The sequence below is a fragment of the Myotis nattereri genome, assembly GCF_964212035.1.
Source record: "Myotis nattereri genome assembly, chromosome: 14".
In the NCBI taxonomy this organism is placed as follows: domain Eukaryota; kingdom Metazoa; phylum Chordata; class Mammalia; order Chiroptera; family Vespertilionidae; genus Myotis; species Myotis nattereri.
The window spans coordinates 8,970,773-8,988,801 of record NC_138089.1 but is presented as its reverse complement, the minus strand read 5'-3'; the positions used below and the strand labels follow the sequence as shown (position 1 = coordinate 8,988,801).

At 47.8% G+C, this 18,029-nt stretch overlaps 1 protein-coding gene across 1 annotated transcript in view; it reads right to left on the bottom strand.

Moving 5' to 3' along the window:
• SUCLG2 (succinate-CoA ligase GDP-forming subunit beta) overlaps positions 1-16,832 on the bottom strand; it is a 233,953-nt gene extending 217,121 nt beyond the window's left edge. Inside the window, exon 1 of the mRNA XM_081106616.1 lies at positions 16,661-16,832. Within this exon, the coding sequence (XP_080962742.1) occupies positions 16,661-16,738 (78 nt within the window). The 5' untranslated portion in view covers positions 16,739-16,832. The remainder of the gene's footprint in view (positions 1-16,660) is intronic.
• Between the last annotated feature and the right edge of the window lie 1,197 nt (positions 16,833-18,029).

Below are 18,029 nucleotides of genomic sequence, written 5' to 3'. Positions count from 1 at the left end.
AACCTCAACCTAATCCTCACACACATAGCCAGTTGAAAGAGGACACCGAGAATCCCAGTGTCGGTGGCCAAAAACAGGCCCAACCGAACCTCTCTCATCTCTGTGACATCTGCCAGCACCTAAACCAGAGAGGACTCATTCCTGACACCCACTGCCACTTTTCTCAGAAGCCTTCACCAGGGCAGTAAATCTACACAAGGACATAGGTTTTCACTTTTAGTTGGTCTCCCATAATTCCACAGAAGATCACTGCTGCTGATTTTCATCCACTATGCACTTTTATTAGTCCTTTCAACTGCTGCTATTACTCCTTTTTTCTTTCATTATAACCCTCAGAATTGATTTCACTTGTATGTTCATTATTGTTCATTTATAATCAGCTTTTGATTGCATGCTGATTATTCTTAAATTTCAACTTTATACTCCTGAAGAAAATAGCGCTTGGTATTATGCTCTGATTATAAAATCAAATGGATTAAGTTATATAACTGTTTTTTAAAAGGCGTGAAACACGAAATTTAAAATGCAGTTCTTTTGTTTAACCTTGAATGAGCTTTCTGAATAAAAAGAATGGTTAAGAACTGGGTGAGATTAAAAAAAATAATGAGGTTTTTGTTGTTGTTTTTTAAGTAAAATGAAAAGTACCAGAACTTACATTTGAACAAGCAAGGCTCTGTATGTATTTCCATTTCTTAGTACTGTTCAAAATACTCCTAGAACACCTATCTGGGAAGTGGTATCAAAGCATGTGCCACATCCTTGGAATACGTGTCTCAACTGCAACTCTTCTTCCTTTAAATTGACTCCACTTTCAGAAATGGCCAGCGCTTCCTCAACCCAGCACTGGAGAATGAGGTGGTCAGACAGTGTTCTGATTCAAATAAGTACATAAAGCATAAAGCAGGACGGACCGTGGTCATGGCCCATGAGCTAGCCTTCCGAGCAGCCACAAAAGGAGACGTGCACCTCGAGGCTAAGCTCAGGTTCCAAGCGCCCGGGGGAGAAGCTCAAGATGAGCCTGGCGCTAGCACAGGGCACCGCCAAGGCCACGGTGCTCACGTCCTGGGGCGGCCGCGTCATCTGCCGGCATCTTAACGCTGCACGGGGTTTCCCACAAACTCAAGGCAAGACCCTCACCCAGCAAAAAGATTCCGCCTCCCTGAAGGCTCTGATGATGATGAGCATTTTTTAGCAAAAAAACATTTTTAATAAAGATATGTACTAGTATAATCTTTTTTAGACATAATGATATTGCCCTTAACAGACTACAGAATAGTACAAATATAAGTTTTATGTGCAGTGAGAAACCAAAAGCTTCGTGTGACTCACTTTGTTGTGACATTCGCTTGACTGCAGTGGTCTGGACCCAGAACCGCAGACTCTGGGAGGTGCCTGTGTTGGCACCGGGAAGGAAATGCACGGCCTCTCAGTCTGCAGCTGGAGCCCGAGGCCCGGTGTGCTCCGTGGCGCCTTCGGAGGCCGAGGGAGAGCCTGTGCGCCTCTCAGCTTCAAGAGGCAGTGGCAATCTCTGGCCCCGCTCTGCCTTCCTGCTCAGATGCTGTTCTCTCTGCCTGCATTTCGGAGCCTAAAGCTGCCCTTTGTATCAGGACGAGGCCACCCCAAGGCCCTCACCTTAACGAGAGCACCTCTGTAAAGACCACCTCCAAATCAGGTCCCATTCTAAGGTGCTGGGGGTCAGGCCTTCAACATAAATTTTGGAGGGGACACAATTCAACCCACAAAAGCACAACTGAATAGACCAATGTGAACTGTTATCTCCATGGAAGTCGTTTGAAGTCTCTCAGCCAAGGTTTGCCCCCCTTTAAAACGGGTGCAATGAGGACAATAGGAGTGTCTACCTCCTAGGGTGGCAATGAGGACTTAAGGACACGGCCGCGGGCCTGGCCCACTGAACGGGCTTGATACACGTCAAGTGTCTACTTCTACGCGTACCCAATGTCAGGGTATCCAAACAGACACCATGCGCAGCCACTGTGCAGGTGAGTCCAATAGAAACTGCACAGCTGTTCTCCCGAGAGCCCGGGAGCCCTCACACCGAGCTCCTGCTGAGCTGCCCATTTCTCGTCCGGCTCCAGACTGGACCAGACGCTCCTCAAAGGCAGCAGCTGCCTCCCATGCCCAAGCTCCTACCCACCCACGACCTTCTGCCTGACAGTGCACCTGCTGTGTATTTAGCAAGTACTAGTATCCACGGGAAAGATAAACGAACATGAAAATCTAACAGTAAAGGTATTTCTTAACAGACATGGGAAACGAGAAGCGTAGCCCAAACGATGCAGCAGACGCCGTTTCTTCTCAGGTGGTCATTAACACACACTATATAGTCACTGCACAGCCATGCCTACAGCAGCGTCCGTCACCAGAGCCAGATGGTAGGAGCAACCCAATCAGTGGTTCTCAACTTTCTGGCCCTTTAAATACAGTTCCTCATGTTGTGACCCAACCATAAAATTATTTTCGTTGCTACTTCATAACTGTAATGTTGCTACTGTTATGAATCGTACTGCAAATATCTGATATGCAGGATGGTCTCAGGCGACCCCTGTGAAAGGGTCGTTCGACCACCAAAGGGGTCGCGACCCACAGGTTGAGAACCGCTGGTCTAGATGAATAAAGTGTGCCATGCAGACATAGCACTGTCACCCAGCTTTAAGGAGGAAGGGAATTCTGACACGTTCCAACATGGATGAAACTTAAGGACATTATGCTAAGTGAAATAAGCCAGTCACAGAGGTCAAACGTGGTCTGATTCTAGAGTAGTCAAATTCACAGACAGAGAGCAGAATGGCAGTTTCCAGGGCTGGGAGAGGAGGAAAGGGAGAGTGGTTGTGGGGGTTCAGAATGAGTCACCCCAAGAGGTGCCTCTGTGGTATGTAGTTTTGAACTAAAGGCAACTTTAGCTTCAGGTTCAAGAGAAACTTCCTGGAAGAATTTGAATTACAAGTCTTGCCCCTAAGAGATGATCAGGGATAGTCTTCTGACCTATCCATAGGGCAGGGCAAACTTCCATTTATCAACATCTGCTCTCATCACCCTGCAGTGACCCTTAGAGCCCCCACGGCCCCTCGCCTCAGCCCCAGCTCAGGATGTCTTATACATCCATGATCCCTTTCTGTCTCTGGACCTCTCAGGCATGTGTGGTCTCTGACTCTCATGTATGCGAGGTCCCCATACAGATGCATGGTCCCCATAAAAAAATTTATTTTCTCTTGCTAGTCAGTCTCATGTCTATTTGACTATTGCAACAGCCAGAAGAACCGTGGGGGTGGAGGAAAGTGTCTTCTGCCCCCACAGTGTCTAATGGGTATGAAGCTTCAGTTAGGAAGATGGAGAAGTTCTGGAGATGGTGGTGATGTCAGTACCACAACGTAAATGTTCTGTGGGAAAAAGGGGCCACATGCTACCCTGACAAGCTCAGGGGAGGCCTGCGTGGCGGTCTTGCAAACTCAGAGACCTAAAGTCACCACAAAGAATGGTCTGAAATTAAACTTTAACTAAAAGCAGTTGTGGTGGGTAGTTGCGTCCTAGGCCGGTATCTTCACTGACAAGGTCTACCTATCCCTTAACTGAGCCTATCTTTTTGCATCTGTGATAGCATATCCTTGAAATGTCTGGGTAACTTGTAACTTCCTTTTTCCGGACCCCTTGGGGCACAACCTAATGTGCCTGGGTGCCAGGACAGAGACCACAAATTCCTTCATTGTTACTGTTATTATGCTCATTGTTGACTGTGAACTATCCTGCACCCACCAGTATGTGTCTATCATTTTACTTTTATCCAATCCCAGAGGTTTCCCCGTTTTGCTTCCTTCCGCCTCTCTAATCTATCACCAATGGATTTCATGTAACCCACCTACATCCCTCCTTTGGTTGCTATGTATAAAAATAGGTGAAAACCGCCATTCTCTTGCCGAAACCGGTTTGGCTCAGTGGATAGAGCGTCGGCCTGCGGACTGAAAGGTCCCAGGTTCGATTCCAGTCAAGGGCATGTATCTGGGTTGCGGGCACATCCCCAGTAGGAGATGTGCAGGAGGCAGCTGACTGATCGATGTTTCTCTCTCATCGATGTTTCTAACTCTCTATCTCTCTCCCTTCCTCTCTGTAAAAAATCAATAAAATATATTTAAAAAAAAAAAAAAAGAAAACCGCCATTCTCTGGAGCATTAACCCAATCCATTGAGATCCTGCTTTCTGGCAATTGTCCACAGTTTGGCTCAAATAAACTCACAAAAGTTCTTACAGGTTTCAATGTTATTACGTTGAAAGTACTTAATGCCAAAAAAGGGAAACTTAAACATGGTTAAATCATAAATTTTATATGTATATTTTACCACAATAAAAAGTAAATAATATGCCCTGGCTGGGTAGCTCAGTTGGTTGAAGCATTTGCCTGTACACTGAAAAGTCACGGGTTCAATTCCAAGTCAGGGCACATACCTAGGTTGTGGGTTCGATCCCTGGTCGGGACATGTGCAGGAGGCAACTGATCTATCACATGGATGTTTCCCACTCCCTCTCCTCTCTCTTCCTATCTTTCTAAAATCAATAAAGGCATGCCCTGGGTGAGTATAACAAAAATTTTATGTGAAAAATATATGCATTCATATTTTTAGTAACTTTAGAAGTTTGAGAGGCAAAAACAAGGTTTTGGAGACTTAAGGGACATTTGCTCATCCAAACTTTGAATAAAAAAAAAAAGCAGTTCCTTTCCTACTTCCCACCACCCCAAACTTCAATCACAAAAAACACTCCTCTGCATTCATAGTTTTACTTAAATTACAACAATGTTATTTAAACTTCAGTCACAGGAAAGGAAATCTCTTCTGACCTATTAAGAAAGACTGAATTTTTTTGTGGGAACTGATCCATCCTGTAGCACAGAAGACAATATCATTAAGAAAAGAGTACTGTAACTCATGGATTACTAGCAACATAACATTACTGATACACTGCTAATTTTTAGGAGAAATGAAATGCCATACGCACTTGGACCATCAAATGGAAAGTTTAACTCTACAAGTTTCCCCCACATTAAGTTATATTTTATAAAAAACATTGTTGATGTAAGAAACATGCAAACCTGTGAAAAACAAAATTTTTAAGCCAAGTTTATGTGTTCATTTTTCGCATTCGCTTCTCGGCCTTTCGGCTAAGGTCAAGTGAAGTACTGCTCGGTGGCATCCTTGGCCTGAGACTGCCACAGTCTACCCCACACAACTGCAACCAACGCCTCCCAGGGCCTCCCACGCCTGGTTCAGAGGCCTCCCGTTCCCCTAGTTTCCTGTCATCAGCCCTAACTGGCTGACCGGGAGGGCACAAAGGGCCGCACCACCTGACAGGCAGGCGCATCCCAGACATGCAAGCCCACAAAGGTGGGCGGGGCACTAAATCCATCACAAGTCCAGGTGCTTCTGCAACTAGAAATGCCATTCGTTTAATTTGATGGTTTAGCTTTGCAAACTGCTAAAGGGGGGTTTCTATTAGTCGTCTAGACAACGTGAAATTAGCCCCGCAACATACAGCATTGTCAGACTATGACCTTTCATTCCTAAAAGGAGTGAAACATAAAGAATTTTTTAAGTTTATTTAGGCCAAACTGACAACTTGCTGGGAAGCAAGATGTCAACTGCTCTGGAGAGTCAGTCTGCAGTTTACTGTGTGCATCTGGAATTAACGAGGGGACTGAGAAAGATTACATGAAGGAGGGAGAAAGCAGGTGGGGTGGGTTGGACTACAGGACAGTAAGACTATGTGCTCTCCTGAGGGTGGTGACGCCTTGGGGGGTATCACTTCTGGCATTTTAAAGGCATGTTAACCTAGATGCACAGAACAACTGGCTTAAAACCACCCACTACAGAAGCTACAGGCCTGGGAGTGACTGCCCACCGCGACCTGCCCAGTCAGGAACTCATGATTCATTACAGGGCCCCTTTTGGTCCACAAACGGCACAGTTAGAAGACCAATTTTATACACTCACAAAGCCTCACCATAAACCGGAATCAAACAGAACAGAAAGCATCATGACACACGCAGCGTGCGCTGCCAGCTCTCTAACGTCCCACTGGGAGAACCTGCCCATCAGCCTATGACAAGATGCTGAAATATGAAAAAGAAAAGAGGATGTCCCCCAACAAAGCACAGAAGTAATCTCACAAAATCACAAATCTATTAAGTGCTGAAGCCAGCTCTGAGCCCAGACAGTGTGGTTCCAGTCCCGGTCATGCCCATCATCCTGGAATAATTAACAATGCTCCCTCTACTCCCAATGGGCTTCAGCTTTACGGACTCAACACTAAGTCCTCCCCCTCATGGTGTGAGTGACATGGACCTGCTGGCCCAGTTGTCCAGGGACTCATGGAGGAGCCAGCAGCCCTGCACAGGCAGCTCCTGACTGCATGGTGCCAAGTGGCCCAAACAAATCCTCGCTGGGAAGCACAAAATGGAGGAGCACGAAGCCCCGAATACGGTTCCCAGCAAAGCGGAGGAAGTGCCCCGGCCTGTGGGGAGTCTGTTGTCCACATCTGTCTGGGGAACACTCACTTGGCTATTTGTACGGATGAGATGACTTCCCATGACACCCCATTTCCCCAGTTAGTAACTCTCTCCTGAGAATTAATTAATTCCCAATAATTAATTACTTTTCACTGTGATCCAAAGACAATGGTCTACAAGGCCATCTGCCATCACCTTAAGCTCTGGTCCATTAGTCCAGCGCCAACCAAAACAGGGAATAGCAAGAGAATCTTCAGAAATGTGGGAATGTACAAATGGAAGCAAAGCAACATGGCCTTGAAGAGAAGACAGCTTAGCAGCAGGTCGTGGAGCACAGAAACACAGGGTGCTCTAAATGGACAGGCCGCCCCCCAACCCTGCACTCAGAGCCCTGCTCCTCGGGGTCACCATGCTGCTGGTCCCCAAGGCCTCCCACCCCAGCCACCAGCAGGGGCAGAGGTGGGTACCTCATGCAAAACCAGCCCAACTTTCAGCCAACCAGCAACCCTAACCTGGGTGCAAAAGGATGCCAGACCAGGGAGACTTTCTTGTTACTGGAACTGTAACTTCCTGAGACTGAAGCTGGATGATGTGTGCGGGGCAGGGGCTGGAGTGGGCATGGGAATGGACAAGTCATAGGCAGGCAGAAGTCACAAAGATGTTACCATGAGTAAGCGGCAGTGAATGGAACAGAAAAGCAGAGAAGCCAGCATCAAGGAAGACTGGTCTTGAGTTCTAATATGTGTTGCTTTCAATAAAACTTTTCCTGCCCTGGAGGCAAGTCCAAGGTCTCACACCCTCTAGCTCAGGGACAGTGTAGAGCAGCCGTGGGCAAACTACGGCCCGCGGGCCAGATCCGGCCCGTTTGAAATGAATAAAACTAAAAAAAAAAAAAGACCGTACCCTTTTATGTAATGATGTTTACTTTAAATTTATATTAGTTCACACAAACACTCCATCCATGCTTTTGTTCCGGCCCTCCGGTCCAGTTTAAGAACCCATTGTGGCCCTCGAGTCAAAAAGTTTGCCCACCCCTGGTGTAGAGCCTTCATCACCTTTCTGCTATATGGCAGAGGGCAGAGGGCAGAGGGCAGCAATGGGGACCCAGCAGGGAAATCAGGGGTCTTGTCCAGGGCATCGCCTTAACAGCGCCAGTCTTTCTCCTATCCCATCACCACCACTGAGCGCATTTTAGTTCAACGACTATAAACCTGTTTTCAGGGACAGTCTTGTTGCACCTGTGGTCCCAGTGAAATTATTCACAGTGCTCAAGCTCACACTCAAAAGTATCCCAATGTGGCAATAAAATATGTAGTCATCCTAATTTTAGTTCAAGCCCCATCTTCTCCCATTTTATGTGCCATTGGAGGGACAAAACTGTCAACCGATCTATGACACAAGTGTACAAACACTTTCCGTTTTCAGAGACGCTGAAATATGAGAAAGAAGAAAGGGAGGCCCTGACTGGTGTGGCTCAGTGGATAGAGCGTCAGCCTGCGGACTGAAGGGACCCAGGTACGATTCCGGGCAGGGGCATGTACCTTGGTTGCAGGCACATTCCCAGTAGGGGGTGTGCAGGAGGCAGCTGATCGATGTTTCTCTCTCATCGATGTTTCTGGCTCTCTATCCCTCTCCCTACCTCTCTGTAAAAAATCAATAAAATATATTTAAAAAAAAAAAGAAGGGAATCTTAGATGATGTGCTATAGAAATGTACATCTGAAACCCATTTTATTAACCAATGTCACCCCAATAAATTCAATAAAAAATAAAACTACAAATGAATCAAAAAACAAAGAAGAAAGTGAGTCTTGTAATAAACTGTTACGTGTTGAAGGACACAAAGGTAATCAGGGTCGAAGGCAAGATCTGAGCGCAGGCAATCTGGCCGCAGTCCTGCTTACAGCCTGTTCTCCTGGCACAATTACTAATGGCACTGAGTCGCTGGGAGTCCCCCAAGGATCTCCATTCTGTCATTCCGCCACCCCAATGAGCAGCATGCAGAAGGGTACCCTAACACACAAAACTGCCCTCGCCATGCCAACATCTAAACCCTTCGACGGCTCCCCACTGCCCTCAGAACAAGCCCTAATCCACTTCCAGATTCACAGGCCTCCGCAGAATTGTGCCCCTGATCATGTCTCCAGCCGCCCGTCTTGCTGCTCCCTACCTCAAACCCCACGTGGCAGCCCCGAGGTTCCCCAGTGCCCTGGAGTCACAGTCGTGGGACAAGACAGCCCAGGAATGGAACGGGGGCAAGCACGTGGAGAAGCTTGCACGGACCTATTCTTGTGCTTTGCCGTGTCTCCAATATCAATTCAACTTTACACCAAATCCTTCCAATTTCTAAAGTAACAATAAATTTTAAAGGTGAACGTGAGAAATCTTCTACTCGTGACTAATGCCTAAGTGTTATTCATTTGGAGTAATTTCTAGGAAAGGGCCACAGCTGGCCACATACTCAGCACAGTGATCAAGGTCTGAACTCAGGCCACCGGGAACCACCCTCCATTACCGTCGCCCCAAGTCTACCTTGCAAATCAACGCAAGTTCAGTTTCTCCCGCGTTCCTGAAACCCTGAAGGCCGTCTTTGTACTGGGCAGGCAGTGAAGGGCAGGTACCAGGTGCCCTTTGGGACATGGTGTGATTAGTTTGTTCTTCACATGTCCCCCCCACCTCAAATCTTTGATGCACATGAGGTCCAGAGCCGTGGCTACTAAATCAACACCAGGATGTGCAAATGTTTCTGGAATGAGCAACAGCAAGGATGGTGCAACTGAGCTGCCTCCCCACGTGGCCGTCCCCACTGCCACCCTGAGCCCCATCAGACCTTTGCGCCATCTGTGGAAAGTGTCCCGCAGGGAGGGCATCAGGGGCAGCTCTGCCGGTGACGGGTTTGTCGCCAATCCCCTCTCAGCCCCAGGACTTGAGCGCCCTGCGCCTCAGGTTCCCCGGATGTAAACGGAGAATAATCATCCCCGTTTCACAGGGTTGTTGCCAGGATCAAATGAAATAAAACAGAAGCACCAAGCCAGTGCCTGACCCTCATATGGCAGCAAAAATAACTGTTTAACAATTTGGGAAATGAAAATTATTCTAGTTTAATAAACCTTTAAAAATGCAAATTTAGCTTCAAATCCACTGCGAGAAATACTCACTGAGCCCACCATCTAACCATAATGCCAAACGTCATATACATCATCTTAATCTTTGTGACCATCTGTGAGAATTATTCCCTTTTAGAGAAAAACTAATTGAGGTTTTATCAAGTTCAATAATTTGCAGAGCAAGAACCTGGCAGACCAGAATTTGAACTTGGTTTTCTCTGAACACAGAACTCATTCGCTTTTCTCCTCTGTCACTGTTTCCCAGACCCCAAAGCCAGGGAAAGCGGGGAGGCGAGCAGGGGCCTGCAGAGGACAGCTGCTCAGTGGTGATAACACAACACCTGAGTCAGCACAAACCCAGCACTCGGGGGCGAAGGGAGGGGAAAAGGTAAGCATTGTGTAACCGAATGTCAGCCCAACAGGATCCTTTGGCCACCTAGCGAACGCTATAACAGCAGAAGTGGCTTATCGGCCAAGGCAGGTGACTGGCCCCACTGTGATTTTAAGCCAGTTGCTATGTGAGCCCTTGTGCCTCTGTTCCCTTACATGCAACATGAAGGTAGTACAATCTCTCCTGCAGTGATGCTGTTAGGGTTAAGAAACAATGTACAGAACTACAGTCTGTCCCAGAGGAAATGAATACTCCTGTGATTATTATGAAAGCCCTTTCACAACTGGACTTTCCACGGCCCCTTCTCCCTTGCTTGCCTAAGTTACCTGGATGGCCCCTCACCTTCTGTTACTCACCTGCACGCTCTAGAGCAGTGGTTCTCAACCTGTGGGTCGCCAACCTGTGGGTTGCGACCCCTTTGGGGGTCGAATGACCCTTTCACAGGGATCGCCTAAGACCATCGGAAAACACATATATAATTACATATTGTTTTTGTGATTAATCACTGTGCTTTAATTATGTTCAATTTGTAACAATGAAAATACATCCTGCATATGAGATATTTACATTCCAATTCATAACAGTAGCAAAATTACAGTTATGAAGTAGCAACGAAAACAATTTTATGGTTGGGGGTCACCACCACATGAGGAACTGTATTAAAGGGTCACGGCATCAGGAAGGTTGAGAGCCACTGGTCTAGAGCAAACCGTGTGCAATGGCCCCTCTAGCTCCCCTGTTCTCTCCTGCGCCTGTGCACGCAGTCCACTCTGTCTGGAATGCCTCCCGCCTCCACCTTCTTCACCAAACTAACTCCAGGTACTATTTCCCAAAATTTCATTAGTGTATCAATTTCATCATCTGCTCAAACATGTACATATCTCTTAAGTTCTTCAGACAAAACATTTCCATCAAATAAAACAAAGCAATGTATCAACTGCCAATTCCAGATTGAGTAGTAAAGAGAATTGAAGGACGAATGATCGGAGGTTACTTACGTAATTTCTTTCCCTCCCCAAAATACAAGGTATTTCAGTGGCTTTCTGGGCACTGTGCCGGCAGAACTGGGCCAGGGTACAAGGGCAGCGAAGTTCTCACTCCTGTGGGCCTGTGAGCGCCACCACCCACCATAACAGAAATGTTTCATTTACAGGAAACAAAACCAATCTGACACAGGAGCTATGCCTTCGAGGCCTTCCCCCACACAGGTTAATAGCTGAGCGTCTAAATCAGCGGTTCTCAACCTGTGAGTCGCGACCCCTTTGGCGGTCGAATGACCCTTTCACAGGTGTCGCCTAAGCCCATCCTGCATATTAGATATTTACATTACGATTCATAACAGTAGCAACAATACAGTTATGAAGTAGCAACGAAAATAATTTTATGGTTGTGTCACAACATGGGGAACTGTATTTAAAGGGCCAGGAGGTTGAGAACCACTGGTAAATCATCTGAGACGGGTTTCCTTTTCTAACAGCAGAAATCATAGCTGTACTTCATTTCTAAAAAAAAAAAAAGTCACATCTTCCTTTTTCTAGGCAAGAAGGCAGGTACAGGTGACGTCACAACTTCAGTGCAGCCTCCACAGCCTCGTTTAACTGATAAGAACTTGCACATGACCTTTAGTCCTTCCCGTCTGAAGGCCAACACACATCACCCTCCACCGCCCACTTCCGGGAAGAGCAGACAGAGAAGCTGCAGCCACCCGTTCTGAAGTTTACACGTTTCCCTCAACTACATCCACCTCTCCCAGTTCCGGACAGAGCTCTGGGCTCCGCGGAGAAGCATAAGGCTGGGACCTGGCGTAAGGAGTTTCCCACAATGCCTCTCTCTGGTCCTCTGACAGAACAGCTCTGCGGGCTTCACCCCGCTATACGAGGGGAAATGTACCAGAGGCAGCAAGACAACACTTAGAACCACGATTAACCATTTAAACGCAGCGCCCTCACCAAGATGTCCGCTCATGCCATGGCTGTGCCTGCTGTACTCACTGCCATGTACCACAGCGCCCTGTTCTGGCTATTTGGACTATTCAGGGTCTATCTGCCAGATTTTGGGTCTGTGAGAAGAAGCCTAACCACGTAGACCTAAACTTTGCCCTGAAAGGTCTGAAAACCAGCCTAGCTGGATCCAAATAGAGTGCACAGCAGTCACGAGCATGCCTGCTGAGGGGCATCTAGCCTGGGATTCAGACCCAGCTGTTGTTTACTAACTGAACAGCTCTGGGCAAGTCACTAAGCCACTCTAAGCTCTTAAAACACCTTATCAGACCCTACAAGTCTCCACAAGACCTGACCCCTGCTGACCTCTCAGAGCACTACCTGCACTGCCATTTTCCCCTCTAACTGCCTGGACATGCTGAGCTCATTCCTGCCCCAGGGCCTTTGCATTGCTGTCCTCTCTGCCTAATACACTCTTCCCCAGAGTTTCACCTGGCTGGCTACTTTCATTACTCAGTCTCTGCTCAAATGTCAAAAAGTCAGCACCAGGATCTCATAAACATAATGTTGAGCCATGTGAGTGCATGTTATATAATTTCATTTACATAAAGTAAAAAAGGAAGGAAATCAGTGTGTGGTTGATATAAGTTAGGGGAGTAGTCACCCTTTTTAGGGGGAAGGTAGTGAAAGGAAGGAACACAGGCAGTTCTTTGGGTTACTGCTAGATGATTCTTTTCTTGATCTGGATTTGGATTTGGTTGCTTGGGCATGTTCAGTCTGTGAACTCATTGAGCTGTTCATTTACAACATACTGGAGGCCTGGGGCACGACATTTGTGCAAGGGGCTCGGCCCCTGCCACCCACTGTGGCCTCCTCTTCCTCGGCCCCTGCCCACCTCGAAGGCCACCTAAGCCCTCGCAACCCCAGCTTCTTCCGGAAGGTCGTCCAGAAGGATGTCCGGTCTAATTAGCATATTACGCTTTTATTATTATATTTAGTATGTGTGTTATATTGCAATAAAAAATTAAACCAAAACTATAAAACTACCTCACCAAAATGGTTTCCTTAATCATCTAATCTATACCACCCTACTGGCGAAGCTATTCATTCTCGATTCCGTGACCGTTTTGTTTTCTTCATAGCATTAGTCATTGGCTAAAGCCATCATTACTGTTTCTGTATGTATGATCATTCTAGCCCATCCCCACTCCCATTAAAATAAAGTATGTGGCCAAGGGCTCTGCCTGCCTTGGTCACCACTCCCAAATGTCAGCCCCTAGAACAGTCCTGTTCTACCTATAGGCCAAATACAAAAATATATGTAAAATAAGAAATGACTAAAGGATATAACATCAATCAAAAATCAAAACAGTAAAGCCAAGAAAGGAAATGAACTTTCAATGGCATTAGCATTAGGAAAATGTGTCAAATGTTAAATTTAACTATGGGGAGGGGCTAGATGAAGTGTCGTGCTATGGGTCAAAGTTACTTCTCAAAGCCGACACTAGTTCTTTTATCTCTGAACACCCAACAGTTTTCACAAGGCCTGGTACAAAATGGGTCTGAGCCAAGAGTGGTAACAGATTTCTGAGATGCCTGGTGAGGATTCTTAAGTTTTGTGGGAAAAGTGAGTGATGTTTAATTGTACATTAGCCAAGTTGGTTAGGTGTAGTCCCATGCACTGACAGGTTGCTGGTTCAATTCCCGGCCACGGCACATACCTGGGTTTGATCCCCAGTCAGGGAGTATATGGAAGGCAGCCATCAATGTTTTTCTCTCTCTCTTTCTTTCTTTCTCCCCCCCCCCCCCCCATGTCCTCAGATGAAGATTTAAAGAAAAAAGAAGTATCCAAGAATGTGAAGAGTTCCTTACAAGTCACAAGCAATACTCACCTACTTTTTTGGGGGGGAGGGGGGGCCAATTCCAAGATGTTTATAAAGAAAATGAAACTGTGTGGCAGTGCTAGTGAGATGGGTGTAATATAGTTACTATGGTGTCCAGACTACCATGCATGCCGGCTAATGCATTTTCATGAAAATATACACTCACAAGGCAAGGGATGATGCAAGGGAAACATAAAAGTAAGCCTTTTATTCTGTGATCAGCTGTGTCACACTCTCTTTATAACCTTGAACAGTCATTAAAATTCTTTAGGCCTCAATTTTCCTGCCTTTGAAATGAGCTGGTTGGACTAGATGCTCAAATATGCCCATTTTCTTGGACAGTTCTGTCTTTAAAAAATAACAATAGAACGGACTAATTCAGGCAAGAGAGTGTCCGTTAAAGCCAAAATCCGTTATATAATAAAGTAGGTTTTTCTTGCCCTAACCGGTTTGGCTTAGTGGATAGAGCGTCAGCCTGAGGACTCAAGGGTCCCAGGCTCAATTCCAGTCAAGGGCATGTACCTTGGTTGCGGGTACATCCCCAGTAGGGGGTGTGCAGGAGGCAGCTGATCGATGTTTCTAACTCTCTATCCCTCTCCCTTCCTCTCTAAAAAATCAATAAAATATATTTTTTTAAAACGTAGGTTTTTCTGAATGTGTATGTTAAAAATTGACAAAGTACTTAGTTTACCTTTTACTTATGTAGACACATTTGTGTAATTAAAATTAAGTATGTATGAAAAGTTAAGTTTCACAGAAGTTTTCTACTGCAATTTTAAATATATACTGAATAGGTCTAGTAAATGCATACATTCACCAAGTCACGCCAACCAACAACAGAACCAATTACAGCACGTGACCACGGACTCTTGGATTTAAATATGTACACTATAGTTGTAGATATGTAATATTTATTTATGAAGGTGAAATTACTAGTGTTTTTCCCAACATATGGCCTATTTGCTAAAACGTTAAACAGTGAATTAATAACAAAAAAAACCTGTTAATTTAATTATAAGCAAATCTTGGTTAAAAGCATTTTAAAAGTAACAGGGTGTTAATTTTCACATTCCACATACAGACCAGAAATTTTGTCTGTTAAATCCAAAGTCCGTTAAACCGAGGTCCGCAACATCAAGAGTGTACTGTTCTCTCATCTGCTAAGCCTTCTGTGTACACAATAACACATCATCTACAAGTGTGTAAGTCAAGGTTACCAGATGGAATTAAGAGACTGGAGATCTGTGTACCTAGTCTTCTTGCCAAACCAAGGTAGCTCTCCCCCACCAGGTTCTCAAGCGCTGTGTTCAGGCTCCCATTTCTTGGGCAGGCAAGCAAGAAGCCCTACACGTCAGCTAAACACTTGTGTTTCTCTGTGCCATTACTCCCTTTGCTTGCGTTTTCATGCCCTAGCCCCCAGTTCCTTATCAATTCAGGTCTACAGGCACAGTTCTTGTTTTCTGTCACACCTAAATAATGAATAGGACTTGATCACCTGCAGGCATTCTCCTCACTCCATATTCCCAGTTACTAGTGATTTTAATTAGACAAAACCACTGTTCCTTCCGCTTTCCCACCACACTGGCAAGTGCCTAGGAAGGATATCACAGTACTAAGGATCATCACCTTTTTATTTACATTAACAAAAAGAGAGAAATGAGAAGTCAGGAAATGGAAGGTGAAAACAAACAAAAAAAATACTTCGCGGATGTCATAATTAAACAAAGCTTAAAGTAACTCAAAAAATCTTTAGTCGCTATCTTTCAATTTCCTGAAAAACTATACTACGCATATCCTGGTTAAAGCTGCACGGATGCCAATTTGCTTCTCATCATTAAAGTGGGAAAATGGACAAGCAAGTGGCTGTGCTGTGGCTGAGCCCACAGTCCTTTCTGCAAACAAGGGAACAGATCAGGGAGGGAGCTGCAGTGGCAGAGTGACTCCTCCAGGCCTCCCACCAACTCCTGACCCCCCAGGCCTTCTGACCCGCCACAGGCCTTCTGACCCGCCCCCCCCCAGCCTTCTGACCCCCAGGGCCTTCTGACCCCCCCAGGGCCTTCTGACCCCCCCCCCAGGGCTTCCTGACCCCCCCAGGGCCTTCTGACCCCCCCAGGGCCTTCTGACCCCCCCCAGAGCCTTCTGACCCCCCAGGGCCTTCTGACCCCCCCAGGGCTTCCTGACCCCCCAGGGCCTTCTGACCCCCCCAGAGCCTTCTGACCCCCCCAGGGCCTTCTGACCCCCAGGGCCTTCTGACCCCCCAGGCCTTCTGACCCCCGAGTCTGCAGAAGTAAACGCCGTGGACGCTCAGTTCCAGCCGCCCCTATTCAGCACCCCAGGCCCCCTGGGGCTCTCACTCCCTGTGAACAGGAAAAGGCGGACGGGGCCAGTGCTCCGATGTGTGTTAGAGACGGAACTGATTTTCACTGAGTTTCTCGCCAGCTCGGCGCCCCGAGTCTGCACAGCGGGCAGCCCGCCGAGAGCCGCTGGTGGGTTGGCAGGCGGGTTCCCACGTGGCCCTCGCGCGCTCGGGATGGGGGCGCTTCGGCCGCTGAACGGGAAAGCGGGTCAAACCTCGGGCTCCAAACCGTGGGGGAACTTTTCCTAAACTTGCGGGGAGCGCTCGGCACGGGGCAGCGCCGGAGCTCGGGGCCGCCCGCGCCGGGTGACAGCCGCGCGGTTCCCAGGCTGGGACCCCGGGCTGCCATCCCGCCCGGCCCTGGCCCGCGCCGCGCGGAGGTGTGGGTCCCCGTGCGCCCCGGACGAAGCGCCGCGCCCCCGGGGCAGGAGGAGGGGACCGGCAGCGGCGCCCGCCAGCGCCCCGCTCACCTGCGACCTGGCCGCCAGGAGCCGGGGCCGGAGCGCCAGGTCTCGCAGAAGCGCCCGCACGGCCGCCGGGGACGCCATCTTAGCAGGAACGGGGAGCGGGGAGCGGGGCCGGAGGCGGGGAGGCCGGGAGGCGGAGAGGCTGCGAGGCCCGGAGGCGGGCCCGCCGGCCCCTTTGTCCCGCCCCCTCGGCAAGGCCCCGCCCCCTCGGCAAGGCCCCGCCCACAAGACCCCGCCCCCGAGGCCCCGCCCCTGCCACGTGCCCCGCTCTGGGTGCCAGGACCGCTTGGGTGGGTGAGCCCCGGGCGCCAGCGGAGGCCGGTCCCCCAGCCTGGCCCCAAGGCCCCGGAGCCGCTTCAGAGGCGGGCGGCCCTCGCGCTGTGCTGTGCCCCCGGATGCGGGTCTGAGCAAATGCAGATGCCCCGCATCCCTGCGACCCTGGGGCTTCAGTTGTCCCCTGAGGATGGACAAGGGACTGCTGCTCCTGGCAGTGAGGGCTCCGAGGACCTGCCCACGCTGGCACAGTCTCCCAGTGACCTCTGCTCTCCTCCCGGGTCGCTGAGCCCTGCCTGGTGGTGACTTTTGAGCTGAGACCTGAAGGGATCAGGGGAGCAAGTGGATCTGGTGAGGCTGTTGGAAACCCTCTGCTTACTAGGGAGCTTTTTCTTCATCCTTAACGGGTGATTAATGCTAAACTATTGAAGGATTCGAACCCTGTCCTCACCATCTCAACAGCAGACATTTGGAGTTTACCAGCTCTGAACACTGATGTATAATAAAAATTATTGTGGCAAATGTGTTCAGTGCCTGCCAAGCACTTTACAAATATGAACTAGTTTAGTCAACATAGCAACCTTTCCAGTAGGTACAAGTGTATATATCTATATGTATATATATATATATTCAGAACTGTAAGGAGTTTTTGTGAGTTTATTTGAGCCAAACTGTTGACAATTGCCAGGAAGCAGAATCTCAAGGGATTGAGATAGTGCTCCAGAGAATGGCGGGGGTTTTTTTTTTTTACCTTGTTTTAGACTTTGCAATCAAAGGAGGAGACATAAGTGGGGTACATGAACTCCACTGGCGATGGATTAAGGAGGCGGGAGAAAGCAAAGCAGGGAAACCTCTGGGAATGGATAAAAACTAAAATGATAGACACATACTTGTTTTACACAGACGGATACAGGATAGTTAACAATCAATGATTAACATGGTAACAATGAGGGAATTTGCCCTGGTGCCATTAGTTGTGCCCTAAGAGGGTCCAGAAAAAAGGGAAGTTGCAAGTTAGCCTGATATTCTGCAGGTATGTTATCTTAGATGCAAAAAGACAATAGGCTCACTAAAGAGAATAGTTGATCTTTGTCAGGAA